The sequence below is a fragment of the Myiozetetes cayanensis genome, unplaced genomic scaffold (assembly GCF_022539395.1).
Source record: "Myiozetetes cayanensis isolate MyiCay16 unplaced genomic scaffold, myiCay2020 scf24, whole genome shotgun sequence".
Lineage (NCBI taxonomy): Eukaryota > Metazoa > Chordata > Aves > Passeriformes > Tyrannidae > Myiozetetes > Myiozetetes cayanensis.
The window spans coordinates 7,264,141-7,282,981 of NW_026087456.1; the positions used below are offsets into that span (position 1 = coordinate 7,264,141).

At 40.9% G+C, this 18,841-nt stretch overlaps 1 protein-coding gene and 1 long non-coding RNA gene across 2 annotated transcripts in view; one reads left to right on the forward strand and one right to left on the reverse strand.

Moving 5' to 3' along the window:
• The first annotated feature begins 605 nt into the window (after positions 1-605).
• PRSS12 (serine protease 12) overlaps positions 606-18,841 on the forward strand; it is a 33,621-nt gene continuing 15,385 nt past the window's right edge. Inside the window, exons 1-7 of the mRNA XM_050320725.1 lie at positions 606-1,086; positions 8,420-8,558; positions 10,431-10,609; positions 12,202-12,352; positions 15,191-15,369; positions 16,018-16,159; positions 17,130-17,335. Of these exons, the coding sequence (XP_050176682.1) occupies positions 786-1,086; positions 8,420-8,558; positions 10,431-10,609; positions 12,202-12,352; positions 15,191-15,369; positions 16,018-16,159; positions 17,130-17,335 (1,297 nt within the window). The 5' untranslated portion in view covers positions 606-785. The remainder of the gene's footprint in view (positions 1,087-8,419; positions 8,559-10,430; positions 10,610-12,201; positions 12,353-15,190; positions 15,370-16,017; positions 16,160-17,129; positions 17,336-18,841) is intronic.
• The window catches only part of LOC126642802 (uncharacterized), a 36,031-nt gene continuing 19,220 nt past the window's right edge, over positions 2,031-18,841 (reverse strand). The window contains exons 3-5 of the long non-coding RNA XR_007629555.1: positions 10,457-10,605; positions 4,468-4,549; positions 2,031-2,306 (exon numbers count right to left, since the gene is read on the reverse strand). This is a non-coding gene — a long non-coding RNA (uncharacterized LOC126642802). The remainder of the gene's footprint in view (positions 2,307-4,467; positions 4,550-10,456; positions 10,606-18,841) is intronic.

Below are 18,841 nucleotides of genomic sequence, written 5' to 3' on the forward strand. Positions count from 1 at the left end.
ACTTTACAATATATGAACAGCACAGATTAAAATCAGAGGTGAATTAAAAAATAATTAATCAAAACTAAAAGCTAAACACTATGATACACAGAAGCAAAAGTAACTGACAGCCATCCCGGTGGAAAAAGGATGATCAGCTCATGCAGACCTCGGCAGTGGTTGGGAACAAGCAGATTACTATTCAGAGCACATGGGGCTTGGATAATGCTAAACCCTCGAAGACATTTCACGGCATTTGTTTCCAGCCCCTTTGTTCCCCGCTGACACGTCTGGGGATCTCTCCATCCCTCTGCCGCCGCAGCCGCCCTGCGGGTCCGTTTTGACCCTCTCGCCCCGAAGCTGCGCTCCCCCAGACCAGGCTTTGCCCGGGCTCCTTCTCTTTGTGAGGCTGTCGGAGGTCGGGGGAGACAGCCGCGGGCCGAGAAGGTGGCTGGTAGGGGAGCCCCAAGTGCGAGAGAGAAGTGGGGTGAGCCTGCGGGGCTGCGGCGGGACCGCGGGCAGCGCAGAACCCGAGGGGCAGTGCAGAACCCAGGGAGTGGCCGGAGAGGGCGCGGGGAGACACGGGGGTGCCCGGGCGGCCGCTCCCCTCCGCGCTGTGCAGGCTGCGGCAGGTAGGCAGGCGGCATCGGCGGGGCTGCGCGGCTCCCCGCGCCCCGCTCGCCCTGCCCCCGCGGGAGGGGTGTGCGGCGAGGGGGATTAGCGGGAAGCCGCGGCCCCGCCTTCCCCCCTCGCATCCCGGGCGCGATGAGAGGGGGAGATGGACCCGAGTCGGCGGGACTGGCACCATGACATTGGCCGGCTTCGTGGTGGCGCTGGTGATAGGGACACTGCCCGGAGCCCGCGGGCCGGGGCAGGTCTCCGCCAGCCTCCCGGCTGCCCGCCCCTCGCAGCCCCCCGCCGGCTGCCCCGCCGGGGGCTTCCCCGCGGCCCAGCGCCCCTGGGCACCGGCGGCGGCCGCGCTGCCGCGGCGGGGGGCGGCGGGCCGGGCGCCGCGGGGCCGCCGCAGCTCCTGCGCCGTGCCCGGCGCCGAGGGGCGGCCCGGCTGCGCCCCCGGGACCGGCCGGGGCCGCGCCGGCTGCGAGCGAGGTGAGTGCGGACGGGGCGGCGGGGAGCGCAGCGGGAGGGTGCGCGAGGTCTGCGGGATGGGGAGAGACTCAGAGAGACTGAGAGAGCCTTGGCCGGGCGGCGGCGTTCTCTTCTCCCATCCTGGACCCGGTTCCCGTCGCTGAGGGAACGGGGAACGGGAGGATGGGCACCCTTTGCCAACGTGACAGCCGAAGCTGTTCCGAGAGGAGAGTTAAACTTGTGCATTAGCGGATGCAGCGGAAGGACCAAGGTCCCACCTGAGGTTATTCCGCCGCAATTTTCTAGTTGTGAGTAAATCGCGTTTCGAAGCTATGCTGTGACTGTTCAGCTAGGCTCAGTTAGCCAAGGCTGGCTGGCATTCCCTTCTTTGTAACCGGGTGCACTTCTCTGGGAAGTGCTTGGTCTACAGAAGTAGACCAAGTGGCAGAAGGAGAAGCAGAAGGATGCTTTGCTCTAAAGGCGATCTGCTCACACATTATTTCTGCCTTTTTTTACCCCCCATCTTGGGGTTCACGAGTTAGCGATGGTGCTCGAGGACATCTGTGAATGGAGCCAAGAGACCTGCGCTCCCTCCCCACACACTGCCAGCTGAACTCCCCCTGACTTCAGGGGAAGTTTTCAGTGTGTAAGGACTCAGCAGCAATTTCAGCATTCAGCCCTTGATCAGCTTTACATTTCATCAATATTGACATTAAATGTATATATGCACAGTCTGGCTTTGAATGACTTCACATTTTCTCCTGCATCACTCTGATATTATCTCCCATCTATATATCCTATCTATACTAAAAATAATCAACCCTAATCATTGCAACAAAAATTAAAATTCCCTGCTTTGTTGCCCTTCCTTTTATATATTTTGTAATAGCACAAGGTCAGCAAGGAAGTTGATCATTAATATTTTTAATAATAATTTGTTCTTGTGGAACTTAAGTTTCTTGTGGTTTTTTATTAATTTGATTTCAGATTACTGAAAAGGATTGTTATGTTTCTCTTCCAGCAATAGCCATAGAAAATGTGTGAAAAAAAGATGATAACTTGAACAATGTGATAATTATACAATTTGGTATAAAATATCACAGGATGAGGATATGGAGGCACCAAGGTCCATATTGATCATTTACACATTAAAAAAATAGTAGCTTGTAAAGCCATGTTCCAAGTGAAATGTTGTACTCCTTCCAGAAGATAGAATGATGTTATGCAGTACAGATGTTTCCCTAGAAAGAATACAAGGCAGCTGATGGCATGGAAGAGAAAACAGATAACTAGACACAGATGAAGAATAATCCAGAAGACTTCATGCCCTTTAACTGGTCTCACTTTTGAAAAGGGTCCCACAGTTCCTTTTCTAAATTAGCCCAACATATTAATAGCCTTTTTCAGAATTCTTCAGTCTGGTTACCAGAATACTTTGTGAGGACTTGGTCTAATCTAATAGCGAAGAAGAACACAGCAGATTATTGCTAAGAACCCAATCTTGCACTTCCTAAAGTAAGTTAGTTAGCTCCAGAATCCCCTGGATTCTACAGAGGAACGTGGAAATAAATCAAGCTATTTCCCCAGAAATAAACATTATTATAACATTTCTCCTGAAGTAGGTTCCTTTCTTGTAAGAAGCAAAAAAATGCCAGTAAGGCAATGTTAGGATGTGGTTAATAGCTAGGGAAGGTCAGACTGACCTGCTGTTTTAGTACCTGGGCTGAGGAAGCCCACCCTTGGTATTAGGCACCTGCAATAATGGAATACAATACCATGTTCAAAGGCTTAACTGCAAATCTCCAGGCTTTTCTAGCTTAAATATTAAGACTTACCTGCAAAGTTAATTGGCTACACTTTGTGCATGTGTATATATTAAACTGCTTTATATTTAAACATTAACAATGAAAAACTAAAAAGCAAAAGCCTCTTTGCAATTAAACTACACGGTGCCAGTCTAAAATCAGTTTCATAGTTTAAAATAATAGATTTTGTTGTTTCATATCCTTCCTTCTATAATGAGGAGACATTTGGGTAATATTACCTATTCATGCCTTGATAGCAAGTAAACCAAATACAAATATATATAAAATATCATGATTAACCAAGGAAATGTTAGAGGAAAATAAATGAATACAAAAGTGCTCTCTACACAGAGCCAGCATAAGTCCAGGAGAATTTAGTATTTTAGTTACTGCTAATAACAATTTACCTATAATGTACTCAGGCTTCAAGAAAGAGGCCTAGTTCAGTACTTGGAAGTAACTTCTGCCACACAATGTTTGTGTGGCATGTACAGTATTCTGCATGATATGTTCATCATGCTGTGTTGTTACAAATGTAATTTAAAGCTTTTCAAGTAAAGTGGGTTAATTATTTTCCTTTCTATTACAAAGACGAAACAATACAAGAGAGGGTAAGTGTCTTTGCCACAGATCAGTGGCAGAACTGGAAATAAAGTTCACATCTCCAGAAGTGCCTGATTGTAGAGCCTTTCCATTTAAATTGCTTTTATCACAGGGTAATTCCACTAATGCCAATCAAATAAGGCTTCACTGAACTTGTGTGAGAGAAGAATCAAGCCTCAGGCTCGTAGTCTGGACACTAATTATTCTTCCTACCTGTTATTCTATAGTCCACGGAAGTTGATGGAAGGCCTTTTGAGGTTTTGGCTTTTTTTAATAGCATAGGGTTAAAGGAAAAAATATGATGAAACTTTAACACAGGTGTCCATATTTTCCTTCTAAGAAGCAGCACCTCTGGAACCCCTCTTACTAGGGCTGCACAGCATGAGATCCCTCATTTTCTCCAGCTCTGATCACTTTAGTTTTTCAGAGCCTTAAACCATTGATTGCTGACATGATGGATTTCACTGCTGCAGAGGAACCAATGCAGCACATTACACACTCAGTATATACAATATTTATGAAAGTTCTGATATAAGGATCCTTGATTATGCAATACTGCTATCTGCTGAAGTTCTCAAGATAGTTCTTAAAAAGTACTTCTGATGGATGCACTGTTTTTCAAGGTTAAAATGCCAGGGGGAAGTAATTATAACAGTGATAGACAACAGCGTACATTGATCGCACTGAGCATCATCCATAGTTTTGCTGAAGTCAACAGGATTAATTTCTTTGATTTTAGCCTGATCCTGGGAGGGAAGAAAAGCTTCCATTGATCCGAACTGGTGTTAGATTTGACCTATACCACAGGTAGCTTTTTACAAGTTCCCCAAAGAAACTGATGAATTAGTTTCATTCTGAAGCTGGGATAGACTCTTGTATGTATTATGAATCATCCACTAGTGTTCTAAAATACTACAAGTTACAATGTAGTTACATGGGATATACAGCACGTGTCAACGGGAGACCCTCACACTTGATGCCAGTTTGGACTTACCTAATTGACTCCAAGGCAACGGAGGTGAATTGCAGATGATCAGTGCAGGGCCTTTCTGTGGCACTATCCCATGTTGGAACACCTTGGAAATTAAGGCAGAAATAAAAATGTTTGTTGCTTTTACAGATTTCCAATATTCAAAATGCTTTCTGCTTGGCTTTAAATCTGCCATTTCAGAGCACACCACACCGGGGTGAGAGGCACAATTTCTGCTTCTGATCCGTTTTCTCAATTTACATTGACAGCCAAATTGCAAACCTTTGGACACAGGTGTTTACGAAGGAACTACTGGCACACCTTTAGCCAACACCATAAACCCCACTTGCAACACAAGTACAGCAGAAGTGAGAGTGATTCCCATTCTGTTTGCAATTCAGCCACACATAGTAACAATGCTTGTTCCCAGTGGAATGTAAAAAATAAAACAGGGTTTGAAGTTACCCAGCATCTCTGGACATGAGAGATTCTCTCTCTGGAGAATGGTATAGGAAAAGAGGCCAATCACAACAGTACAACTCCTTTGAAGCTCCTCTGCTTTTTGGAGTTAATTAAAAGTTGGCTGAGTGGTTTTCCTCTCCCTTTTTTCCTGGGTGTCTCATCTTGAGCCTATATAGCAGGTGTTGCGGAGCAAGTCTCAGCAGCACCCACTGGATACCCTTACTTCCTTGCATTTGCAAGTATAACTTAATCTCCTTTAAACAGTGATAGCAGATAGGAAAGACTGACTTGGGCAGATACCAGGACAACTAAAATTACCAGACTGTATGTAAACAACATGAATTGACTGGCAGTAACCTCAGCTAGAACACAATTACAAGAAATGCATACACATTTTTTTTTAGTGTTTATAAATGAAGGAGTTGCTGTCAGGACAGTAGATTTGTATTTTTTAATATAAGGCTGAATTAAGTCTGTCTTAAGACCACAGTGTGTGTCCTAGAGCTGCCTAGCAGGCCTGCTTTGTGGTCCTGCACCCCTGTTTCTAACTCTTGTGGGGTCAGTTCACCTCTCCTCATCCTCCCTCTTCCTGACCAGTGCTGAGGAGGGCAGAGAGCCGTGGGCTGGATCCCAGTGCTCCCGTTCCCTGTTGTTGACCTTGGTGTTGAGGCAGTGTAGGTTTGATAAGCACTTTAAGGAACAGGCTTGACATTGTACTGAGTTGATGGAGAGCAGAGTAGATACTACTGCATTATCTCCACCGCCACCATATTTAGTTTTCTTCAGCAATTAAAATAGCTGAAAGCTTATAGGTTAAACAACTGAGATGCTACTATACCTGTGACTCCAGAAACCTAGAGCCTCCAGTGCATACATTTAAACCAGACCTGTTTGCTAAAAGGTACTGAAGGTGCTCTGTTGCACAGTTCTTGTGCCGTAGGGGCAGCCCAGAAGGAAGCCCCTCAGGCACACCTGTCAGGGTGTAGTATAGGCTTGAGATGCTAAAATCTAACAGCAGAACACTTAGCCACTGAAATTTAAGAATTAACCAGTATCTTTTTAATCATACTAAATATTAGTTTTCCTGCTGCCTAAAAAGTGAAAAAGTGTTTCCTGGCCATTTTACAAACACTGACTATCTTGAAATTAAAATACTAACACATAGATAGATACTTGGTAATACAGCATAAACATATACAGCGGCAGATCAGGCTGATTTCCTTTACACAGGAAACACAGATCTGTGTTTTATTATGAACTAAGAGTTTTATCTGTTGGAAAGGAAAACTAAACTACTGTAATGAAAGTCCAGATTTTAAAGCTCTGTTATGTTTTATGAGGTATCCCTGCTACTGTAGCTAATGTATCTCGTGATCTGGTAGTATAACTACCAGCTGTCTGAATACCATAACATTTTGAGTAAACAACAGAGAAATAATTTTCTCATTAGTGTGCCCTTTGATTTGTTTGCTACCTAATTATGACTTGTCATATGATATAGGTTCATACATACTTCAAAGTGCATATACCATATATTTGGTTACCTCTATTAAATGGCAGGTTTAATATTAGTTACATGTAAAAATAGGGTTTCTTTTTATTTCTTTCTAGATTAACTTATCAGGTAAAAATCAATATTTTAAATTAAATGATGAAATACTTTAAATTTACCTTTAACAATTCCCTTCTATGTTTTGCTCTATGTACATGAATAAATTCTTCCACTGCTGTCATTGGGAATTGTGTAAATACAGAAGGAGGACTGAGCCAAATTCTGCCATGGAGAACTTAGAAGAGAATTTTATTCTTCAAGTACTCCCTTACTCAAATATTTGAATAGAAACATTGTGTAATGTGTACTCAGGAAACACTGTATTGATTTCAGTAGGTGTCATGCAGGACTGTAAGCAATCATGCACTAAAATAAACTTATTTTTGGAGATGACATCTTCAAACTTGCTTTCTGGTATGTCAGGAATCACTTTGCTATGACTGCAGTTGATGTTTCAAGTGAAAATAATAGTCTACACAAAAGTCTGTTGAAGAGCAGAAATAAACAAAATTCCAGACTCTCTGTCTGTGACACATACAGAAAAACACAGAGAAAAATTGTAAAGACAGATAAATGATGTGCAACATGTCTACAGTATTGTTATAACTGACTCAGTAGTAATCCTCTCTTTGAAATGATAGCTCACTCTGTAACATGAGTTGAATAAATGTTGCTTGCAATTTACAGCACCGTAAGTTACTGCTGAGAAAGTAAACAGGAGGCAGAAAGGAACATGCAAAACCAAGTTTGAGGTTAATTAATTCCTCGAGTTATCTGGCAGTCGTATGGCTTCGTGGTTTTATAAAATATACTGAACTAAAACCAGGACACAAGCTGAGGAAAAAAAAGTGGATCTACCTATTACTGTTATTATTTTCCCAAACATTAACACATATACAATGAAGTGCAGGCACAAACATTGACTGTTTCCTCCCACTGGTAAAGCTCCTGCAAACTGGATGATGGTGTACTTTCTAATTTTTAAGTAGATCACAGAACAGAGGCAGATGGATTAACTGAGATTTCAGGCAATACTAATTCATACAGTTAGGCTATGTTTGAAAATTTAACAGAAATGTATTTTTTCTTGTTGTATTACTGCTCTGTTAGGACTCTGTTCTGCTTCTGTGGAGTTACACCTAGGAGCAGCTTTTGCCCACCTTAACCAGTGGCCCTTGGCTGCCTTCAACAGCACATGCATCTGGCATCCCAAGTAAAACTACCGTAATAGAAAAATGCAACATCTGCTAATTGTCTTGGATTTCTGTGTTCTGCAGCTCTCAAGAAGCAGACTTTCTCCCCCACACACTTATTTTAGACAATTCCTTATGTTTTTAGCTTGCTTTGTCTGAGAATTTGCTAAAGACTTCTCATGAATTAATAGAACTACATCCAATATTTTTCTGTCTGAGAACAAGTATGAACAAATGCATTCTTTGGCTAAAATAAACTGCTGACATCTAATACATGCATTATGTTACAGGGGTCAGAGCAAGAGCTATGCAATACATGTGGTTGTTTTCTGATTCCATTAAGTTCAACGGAATTTTGTGAAAGATAAAAGTAGAGCATTTATATATATTTGTGTATATATATATATATACACACTTTTTGCTCATTTGGGTAGAGGAAATCACATTTAAATAACTACATGTAGTCTATATATACTTTTTTTTGCTAGATTTTTAGCTAAGTTGTAGCATCAGAAGGTTCAGAAATATAATTTCTGAAAATAAGAAGTAAAATGTTAAAAATAAGGTTATCTCCTCTTATGTATCACTGTATAAGGATGTTAGGTGTGCCAAAGTGTTTCTTGGAATCAGCTCACTAATACATGACACAGAAACTCTGTCTGCAGAGGGAAAATGAGATTTGGAGTCTTTCATGTGGAATACATTAACTGAGCAATGGAATATCTTGGAGGTTTAACCGTTTTGTTTTGTTTTGTTTTTTTTTAACTAGGGTCAGTGAGACTCCAGGGTGGCAAGAATGAGTTTGAAGGCACAGTGGAAGTTTATTTGAATGGAAACTGGGGAACAATCTGTGGGAGCCATTGGGACAATAATGATGCAACAGTTGTATGTCGACAGCTTGCACTTGGGTAAGTTTCAGAGTAAAAATCAGTCAACTTATTTTTAATGTTTCAGTATAGAGGACAAACTATTGTGTTAATCCTCAGGGCTTTTTGTGTTTGATGGTTGCTTTTTCTGTTTGAAAGTTGCTGAATGCTGAAGTTGTTCTCCCCAGAATCCTTCGCATTACACTTCAAAGAGGTTGCTGTGATAATCCGTATTTCATCAGAAAGCTGCATATGGCACCTGGAGAGGAGCAGTCCAGGGCAGATGCTTTGCTTTCAAAGTGAAATGTGTGAGCAGGTCAGAAAAGCTTAGGGCAAACAAAAACTGCTCTCCTAGACATGTGGGAGATGTCCACAAGGACAGAAATTTTTGGTCTGATCCTGATCCCACATATGTAAGTCTCAATTAGGAACAGTGAGGTTACTGAATCAATAACAATGTAAATTTGGCCAGAATTAGACCCTACATGGGCTTCTAATCATAGGAAAATTCCTGGTTCTCAGGACCCTGGGACTACCCTAGTAATCATCCATTCTATCCTGCCAAAAAACATCTGAGACTCATCCTAACTTTGTCGAAAATGGCAATATTTTACAGCTATAGCAATATTGGACAGGTTGAAAATCTCTGCATTGTCCTCACTGAGCTGCTTCTCATTGTTGCCATTAATCAACAGGACACTTGAACATAATTTGTCTGGCTTTATTGCCTTTATAATATTTCTTTCACTAGCACAGCAAAGCAGTGAATTTGCTTGCTAGAAGCAGTAAGGGGCTTTTAGAGCAGACTTGCACTGCGACATTCCTCATGATTACCCCACTTTTTAAGACTGCTAGCCAGAACTAAACCTAAGCTGGTTTATAATGTTCAATACTAATCTGGACACACCACGCCAACTTATAAAAATATGAGGATTAGATGAGATAAAAGTTCAGCCATCTGGAGGCTGTGATTTTGCTTATGACTTCAGCTGTCTACGTGCACTGTCTCCCTCCTCATTTTCATCTAAGTTCTTTCTGCTTCCATTCCCTGAACGTTCAGCTGAATGAGAGTGCTCTCAGCAAAAGCAGATCAGCAATATGGGTGAGTGGTTTGGTGTTTTCAACAGCAGTGGGTTAAAACTGAATCCAGGCCAAAAAGCCCCAAGCAAACAGGAGCTGAAAGTTCCTGTTATCATGAGTGTCTGGCAGAAATTTGGATCTAAGTACTGCCAGGTGAACTCACTATGTACTACTGGTGCTTTTCAGGTGCTTCCATCCATCTGTTCCTTTGATATTACAGTATTTGGGCTTTGTTTTAATTTTGTTGGGCTTTATATGGAAGGAAAGATGGCTCCATAAATGCTGCTGTAGATTTGGTATGGGAAGGAAAGGGAGCTGTTTATAAACGTTCTGGATGGATGGGAATGGCTGAAGAGAGAATGAACATGAGCCTGATCTAATGGGATATGAGGTGGTTCCACTGTCCCATCATCACAACCACAATATATGACATATATGGGCAGAGCATTGGTATGTTTTCATGGAGTAAAGGAGAGGATAAGGGTGAAAGGTGGCATTAACTCTCCTGGAAGTGTAACTGCAGGGCTGGTCCTGTACATTCACCTGTGGACTCTGTTGATTTTTGTAGTTCAGAACTGAGAGAACAGGAATGTAGCTGGCCCAGCAGCAACACAATCATTGTACTAAAATATCCCACAACAAAATGGTGAGAACTGGGTCACATCTGTTACTTTTCTTTGTGCAGAAGACAATGCTGAACTGTATGAAAATGTGATGAATTTACTCTACTGAAGAAAGCCCTTTCTTTCCTACTCCAACATTTATAGATGAGAAAATGTTCCCACTTCCCTTCCTCCCACTCTTAATATCCTATCCTGATTATTCTCCTTACAGTGAAAAAGGTACAGCAAAACACATACCATTTTCTGGACTGGGCCTTATTCCTGTTTTCTGGAGCGAAGTGCGTTGTCGTGGTGATGAAGAAAATATACTGTTATGTGAAAAAGACACCTGGCAGGATGGAACATGTCCTCAAAAAATGGCAGCTGCTGTCACATGTAGCTCCTCCCTAGGTAAAAAAAATACATATGGTTTGGTTAACTCCTTATGTTATTTAAATAGAAGAAGTAGTAATTACTCTTATTAAATTAAAAAAATTAAATATTAAGATTTCTTGGAAGAGAAAATTAAACAGATTGAATCACCACATCATTAGCTGTTTCAAATACCTCTATGCTGTGCAAGCAGCAACTAGCTTAACAACTTTTTACCCTTCCATAATCTACAAGCCAGTTGCTGCTTTGATATGTAGCTTGTGAGAAAGGGTGAAGTAGGGTGTAAAAGTACGATTGTATCTCCTCACGTTTTTTTAATAGGAAAAAAGTATTCTTAATATTTTTAAGATATTTCAGATTATTTTAATCACCGTGCTAAACAGCAACTAAATGGCCATCAGATTTAAGATGTTGCTGGCCTCGAGGAAGGCTGGGCTGGCAGTGCTGGGGAGCTGGCAATGGCAATGTCTGCAGCTGTAACCAGAATGTGTGTGGCTGCAGCCAGTTCTGTGCTGCCTTTCCTCTCCTACTTACATTCCTATCCAAAGGCAGGTGCATTTCTGTCCTAAAGATCCCCTATTAATGAGTAATATTTTGATAAATTACTTTTAAAAGAACATTTTGGTCTTAATTTAGGAAACTGTAGAGTAGAGAGAAGGGAGAAACTTTTTAAGCTATGAGACAAGTTGAAGGACCAAAGCAAGAGAAATAGTTTTGCCTAAAGAAACTGAAAACTATAAATGTTTTCAAGTTTTGCAGGTTCTACTGCAACCAGCCTTTTTGAGTAATTGCAAAAAGCCCCAGATTTCATATCAGTGAAACAGTAACATGCCCTCAGTTTTCTTTTTTGAAGCCAAGAAATAGATGAAATAGTAGAATTAATTGGTTGGAAGGCTACACAAAAATTATTCATATTTCAAATTGTCCATATGTTAGATTTGGTGAAACTTTAAAAAAACCTTGTTAATATTAGAGCAATTGTGGGGGTTCTATATGGTTTTAAGCTGTTTCCATTATTATAGCTTTGTGCAGAAGTGATGCTTTCAAGACAGTTTCCTGGTGCACCAGAAGAGAGTTACTGATTTGAAAAGACCAGAAACAGGAAGGGAACAATACGTGGGCAATTGAAGTGAGACTCCAGTTGAGGGTATTTCACTGCTCTGCCTGGAATTACCAAAGGAATGAGAAAACAGGAGGATGAATTACTACTTCCATGTCAATGAATTAATTTCTGCCTCTTATTTCAGGTTTTACCCTCTGGAAGCAAGCCTGTACAGAGGCAATTTTGCTCTTACTGGTAGAAATGCAGCTCTACAGACTGATGTAGTATTTGGCCTTACAGCACTAAGTGTCTGTGAATGCTCTCACACGTAGGTAATTCAAGATCAGTATAGTTACCTGTCTGTAATATTCTTCAGCTAGTGACAGCAGAGCTGAGGAGAACTCATTTCTAAGAAGTTTAAATTCAGGTTTTCCATCTAACTAGAAATAATAAAGTGTGGTTCTGGAGTGATATCAGAGAAACCATTAAGCATCTTCCTTTTTCTTTACTATTGGGATTCTATTTTGGGAACTAAATGATCTTTTCCATATTCTGTGTTGGATCACAGCCCCCATCTTTACTCCGATCCGGCTGGCTGGGGGGAACAACGCCCACGAAGGAAGAGTAGAAGTCTACCATGGTGGCCAGTGGGGGACAGTCTGTGACGATCAGTGGGATGATGCAGATGCTGAAGTTGTCTGCCGGCAGCTTGGCCTTGGGTTTGTTTTTCTACATGGTTTTTACTCCAGCAGCAAAGCAGGAGAGTTATCACAAACACAGCTGAAGCTAGGACAAGCGTAATTGTAAAAAATGCTCCTTTAAAATTGCACTAATATACTATGGGGCAGTCACTAAGTTTATTTATAGAAGGTTTAGGTACAGTGCCATTACTTTTAATTCCCTGGAACTCTGATTTACAGGATCCAGTTTTCAGTGTCATATGATAGGGACAATTTAGTCTGTAGGACAGACAATAAATGTGTCTCAGAATAAATTTGACTTTTTAGTGAAAACTCACAATTCCTGTAAGGTTTCAACCAAAACACATAGGTGATGAAAAGGAATTTGGCTTGACTGTTCCAATCCTTACAATCCGTTTTACTGAAGAGCCTGACAGCCTCCTTGCAGCCTCTTGACAGCATTAGAGTGCTGCTTTGTCAGAGAGGATGTGCTTTTTTGGTGTACCTGTGAGCATCTCTCAAGATTTGTTTAAATCATGACTCTCTGAAGATTGTCAGTTTGCATTTATTGAGGTAGAGACCTTCTGAAGTTTTGACAGTTAAGCCTGTCAGTGATTCTGTCTGAACTGAGCATGGGCCAAAATACAGCCACAGCAGAAGAACAGGATTTTCTTGCTCCTCTTCTCAACAGCCTGGGGTGATTTTGATACCACACAGGAGAGAAGTATTCAGTATTTGAGGGAAGATGCTGCAGGAGTGGGAGACAGGGGAGAACTGCTGGATGACAAAGGAAGGAGATGGGGACAATTGGGATGAAAGGCCAGATGGCTTGAAGAGGGAAAGAACTAGGAGCAAGAGGCAGAGAAACCACTAACATGTATCCCAAGGAGGAGAAGGGGATTATATCTGAGACAGAGTGGATGAGAACCAAAGCAGGTAAATGCAGAGGAGACTGGAACAGAACTTGCCTGTTAACCCTGCTGGGATTATGATGAAGTAAAAGAAGTGGCATTGAAGGCAGCAAGCTTGGTGGCATTCATGGGTAGCCCCCAGAGTGTACTTATTTTGTAACTGAGGCCTTGGGCTGCCCGTGCCACCCAAATTAGCTCAAAAGGATGAGAAGTGTGCAGTACTTAAAAAGCTACTAGATCTCCTGGGGAGTCATGTGGGAACCAACATGCTCTTCTGACATCAGATTTTTATTTTTCCCCAGTTTATTTTACATTGTATTTCTATATGCCTCTAAATTTTCAATTGGGAATACCTAATGGAAAGTCTCTCTTCTTACAGGCTTTTCCTGCTTTTGAATTGCGCCACTACTAATAGGTTTGGGGAGTTACTAAGCTCTGCTTTGCATTTCTGTATAGTAATGACAAGTGTAATGCTCTTAATCTGCCTCTTCGCTGATTACACTGAAACTTTTGATTACTTATATTTAATGATCAGAAATGGCAGTTCTGAGAAGCTTCTAATTTGATTCATTTTTCTGAGTAAATAAATTGTATTAAGATGGTGCTAAGTCTGCTAAGTCTCTTTGAAACACGTCTGGAGACTTACAGAATTTCTTAAGTAAGCAAGATGTCACAACACATGTGCTCGTTAATATGAAGTGAAATTTTACCAATAGTGGCACTAGACTAGTTCTGAAGTACTAAAAATAATCTAAATTTGCATACTGTTAATCCGTCTGGAAACGTGCCAGAAATCGTAGAAGTAAAGCATCTCAGTAAGTAGCTTCCCACACCCCTTCAACTCTTCTCTAGCACTGATATAAAACTTTGCAGTATGAATATACCATTAATAGGTGAAAAATAATGAAAATTTATTTTATTATTTGTATTTCATAAACACTTGTCTCTTTATCCCATTACCAGCACTGCAAAATACCATTGCTCAGTAAATTAATGCTGCATATAAAGATGCACGGTTACTTAATAAAGTATATGGAAGAACAGTAAGGGCAATCAGAAAATGTTTTCAAACGTCAATGAAAAGCATAATTTCCAATCTATTAAAAATCTTCTTGGCATTGTTAAAGGAAAAAAAATACGAGCAAGAGATCTGTTAGTATGTTATTTGGAATTAGCAAGGTCATTTGGAAGAAAAGGTAAGGTCTAAGGTACTAACTTCAGACTGAAGCCATGTGTTTTGCTAAAATGTTGCCTGCTGTGTGTCTGAGGATATTTTTGGCCCTGAAAACTTTATGTTACTTAATTTAAACTAATCCTTTAGATAGGTAAATCATTACAGTAAAAAATTCAGGCAGGCATTTCAATCTTGACATTTCAAACTAGGCTGAATATATGAACAGAGAAGCCACTGAGTGGAAAGAAACCAAACCATGACAAATATTTACGTATGAAAGATATGGTATCTTATATAGAATTAGAGAAATCCTGATAGATCAAGTGTTAAATGCTGCATAATTTCTGTAATGCTGAACAATGGAGTGTTTTCAATGTACATAGCTTGTTGTGCTTAGAATCCTCTGTGCTGACACAGAATATACCCCACACAAGGCTAAGGTCTGCTTTCTGTTCTTATTTCTACAGCTGATTGGTTGTCAAGTCACTTAAGATCTCTTTGCTGTGGTTTTTACATGACTAAATGTGGAACAATCACTTTTATCTGCCTCTGGGTATTTGAGATTTGATTAATGTGCTTTGAGGACAACAGATGAAAGTTGCTGTAGAAATATATATCGGATTAGTTTTACTACACATAAACATTAAATTAAAATTAAAATTAGAATCCTCATACCCAAGCTGTACATCTATAATCTCCTCTAGGAAAGTTATGCTTAAAAACCAAAAGGCAGAGAAAAGGAAAATCTTCGACATGCTTGTTCCTGACTGGGTGTTCCTTACATTTCCACAGGGGTGTTGCCAAGGCATGGGGCCAGGCTTACTTTGGAGAAGGCTCTGGCCCCGTGCTGCTGGATGAAGTGCAGTGCACGGGAAATGAACTGTCCATAGAACAGTGTCCAAAAAGCTCCTGGCGAGAACACAACTGTGCCCACAAAGAAGATGCTGGTGTTTCCTGCACACCTCTCACAGGTACTTCAGTTACCAAAAATCACATAGAAAAGCAGTGCCAAATGCAGAGTTCACAGCTCTGGAAAGAAAACCTTCAAAGTCTGCAGATGCACAAAACCCCACAGTAATTAAGTGTTCTGGTAGTATCAACATGAGCCAGCCGTTGGCTACAGATAACAGGTACAGAAAATCTCATTATTCAAAAAAAGGCCCTGGTTCCTCAGTAACATGCCAACTGCCACTTACTCTGCGGGGCATTGACCCAGCTGGGTATCACATCTGCCAGTGGCAGTAAGCGTGTCAGCATGGAATCAGTGGGACAGAACAGGATACAAAGAGAAAGATAAGGTACATGCACAGTGGAACTGTGTAATCTGAGCCCACTCCTGCAGACCTGGCATGTAATAAGGGCCTGGGGGATCGATACCTATTGCTATTCCTTGTGCACTTACACAGTTACATTAAGCAGCCCTTCTCAGCTGAGCGGGAGCATTATGGCACGCCTGTCATCTCCTCCAATGACATGCAGGGATCAGCACTAAATGTAAGAGTCTCATATTCGGATTGGATGCAGTAAACCCGATGTTTCTGATTTTGGTTTAGAACAATAACTGCACCTAAGAAAAACTGACTCCTGTTTTTGTATTTCCTTGCTCGTTACTGACACAGATGGTGCACTAAGACTCACAAGTGGGAAAGGCAGTCACGAGGGACGCCTGGAGGTCTATCACAGTGGGCAGTGGGGCAGTGTCTGCGACGATGGGTGGACAGAGCTGAACACACAGGTGGTTTGCCGGCAGCTGGGATTTAAGTAAGATTACTTGATATTGGATATCTGGCTCTGTGACTTGACAGTGATGACAAAAATTTACATGAACCCTATATGGACCCTACTCAGGAGTCTGAGTGCTGAGTGCTACATAGAAACTACTGAGTTAAAATCCACTAAAGCCTGCTTCCCACAGTTTTAGAGGTATTTATGGCCTCAGTTTAGGCAGAAACAAAACCTTTAACAGATACTGTAATTCAGCAGCATTTATGCACTAAGTTCCTTTTAATCATCTTTCTGGCTAACTGAGGTCAATGCATACACTGTAGAGAAAAAACTGATTTTGTATTCTATTTTGCCTATAAAAGTTAGATTCTTCTAAATCTTTGCTTGTCATACAGTCATTAAAAATTACAGACATTTTCAAGGTGTAAGTCCTTTTGCACTACCTTATTAAAAGCCACAGCCTGACCCTGGAACACTGTTAGGTATTGAAAAGCCTATTTTATAGAGATCCCATCAGAGCTTGATGAATTCACTCTTCACCACTTTTCCTACTGACTGTGGCTACAAAGATGCACTCTCATAGGTGACTGTTGTCTTGCCTTCAGATTGTAACAGCTCACATTCAAAAAAGGATTTTGTCTCATTTTCTCTGGACTGTGGCATTTAAATGCATATATAATACTAAGAATATGCTATAAGCCTCAAAATCAGTGAAACAGCCGTATGCTTGGTTGAAGAGAGGCCTTAATCAAAGGTACTACATTCTTAAGTTTGTATCAATGTAATAGTAATTCCTTTAAAAACCCAAACATTACCAAAGAAGAGGCATATGGTGCTCTCCTTGAATTTAATGGTAACTGAACCTGCTCTGTCATAGTTAACACTGTTTACTGTTAATGCTTGAGAAACCTTTATCTCTTCAGGAATAACTAACTTCCTTTCTGTGTTGAAGCACCACAAGTCCTCTGATCAGTGTGGACCAAAATGTTGCGTATGTGTTGTGCAGGTATGGAAAAAGCGCAGGTATGGGAAGAGAGAGCTCCTCAGAAGGAAGCTCTGGGCCCATCTGGCTGGACGATGTCAGCTGCTCCGGGAAGGAGACAAACCTTCTGCAGTGCTCACGGAGGGAGTGGGGAAAGCATGACTGCAACCATCAGGAGGATGTCAGGCTCATCTGCCATCCACACAACGACAGCCATAAGCTCCTGCTCGGTAAGGCAGCTCTTTGGTGAAACTATGGTATGAGTATTGCAGTGGATACAGATCCCAGCAAAGTACAGGACACTTAAGGGGGCTCAAAATCCTAGGTATTTGTCAGATGTGTGCAGAGAAGGAACAGGAAGGGAAAAATCCTCACTATTCTCATGAAGATCATAGGAAGTAATCAAGCTTTGTTTAGAGGAACATAAACAGCCAGAACATTAAAGCTCAACACAGATTTGCATGGCAAATTTCAGAGATGCTGTTCTCTCAGTCTTCATGAGATTTTAGACCTATCCTGCACTTCCTGATGGTATAACTAAGTTTACTCAGCAGTCTCCAGCCTCTAAGTAACTTTCCCCTGATGTCAAAAGTTCATACCTGACCACTGTTATTAACAGTGTTACTATTGCTTATCATTTATATTGTGTCTGGGTGAATGGGCCCCACTTGCTGACCAGAACAGAATGACACTGCACACACAGATAAAAGTCAGTTCCAATGTCAAAAGCCTAAAAACTCGTATGAAAATAAAAAGAATAAAAAGACTGATAAGAAATTATAGAAAAATGCCAGTTACATAGTGACATTGTAGAATAAAATATATACAAATACATTCCAAAGATTCCTATGTAGATAATTAAACCATCATTCTGGCTATCAGATATGCACAGTAGAAACTACAGGGGAACAATGGGTTGCTCAGCAGTTCTGAAAAAGTTTAACAATTTGCTACATGAAGTTTGTAGCTTGTCAGTATGTTCCCTTTTAGAAAAGTGTTGCCAATATTATTTAGTTTACCCCAGGATATTGTAGTTGATTTTGAAATTAGAATGATAACTAGTGTGATTCCCAGCTTCTGCTGAAACGCAGTGGAATTGTGGTGCCTGGGTGCCTGAAGTTCTCTGGAAATCATAGATTGAAGGTCTATCCCACAAACCACAACACGGATTTACTGCATGATGTTACTACTGTTATAACAACATTCAGCGCTTCCACATGTACTTTTGTAGTCTCTTCCTCTTTATAGCCTTTTTCTTTATAGCCTTTAGACCTCTCACCATCCAGTGATAATGTTTTATGTTGCAGTACAGTTCCATTATGTGTAGATGATATCAAATCATATTTAGTAGAAAGAATTTTCTCAACCCCAAAATAACAGGAATTCAATCATGACTGCTGTCTTTACAGATGCAAACCATCTGTGCTGCTTTGCTCAAATTCCTATAAAATATAATCTCAGCTGAAGGTCTGGTTCAGTTAAATACATCCATATGGTAACATTCTCACATCCCCCATTACCAGACTGTTATATTAATTTTGTGCTCATAAATACATATATATTCTAAGCCACAAGAAGATGAGATAACAATAAAGTATTATTAATATCCCATGCCTCCATCTGGTTAATAGAAGTATAATTTTCATCTAAATTTTTATTCTTTCAGAATAACATCAGTTCAACAAAAAAATAAGACAGTTTATCTGTCATTTCCTAGATTTCTGTTTGGAAAGCAG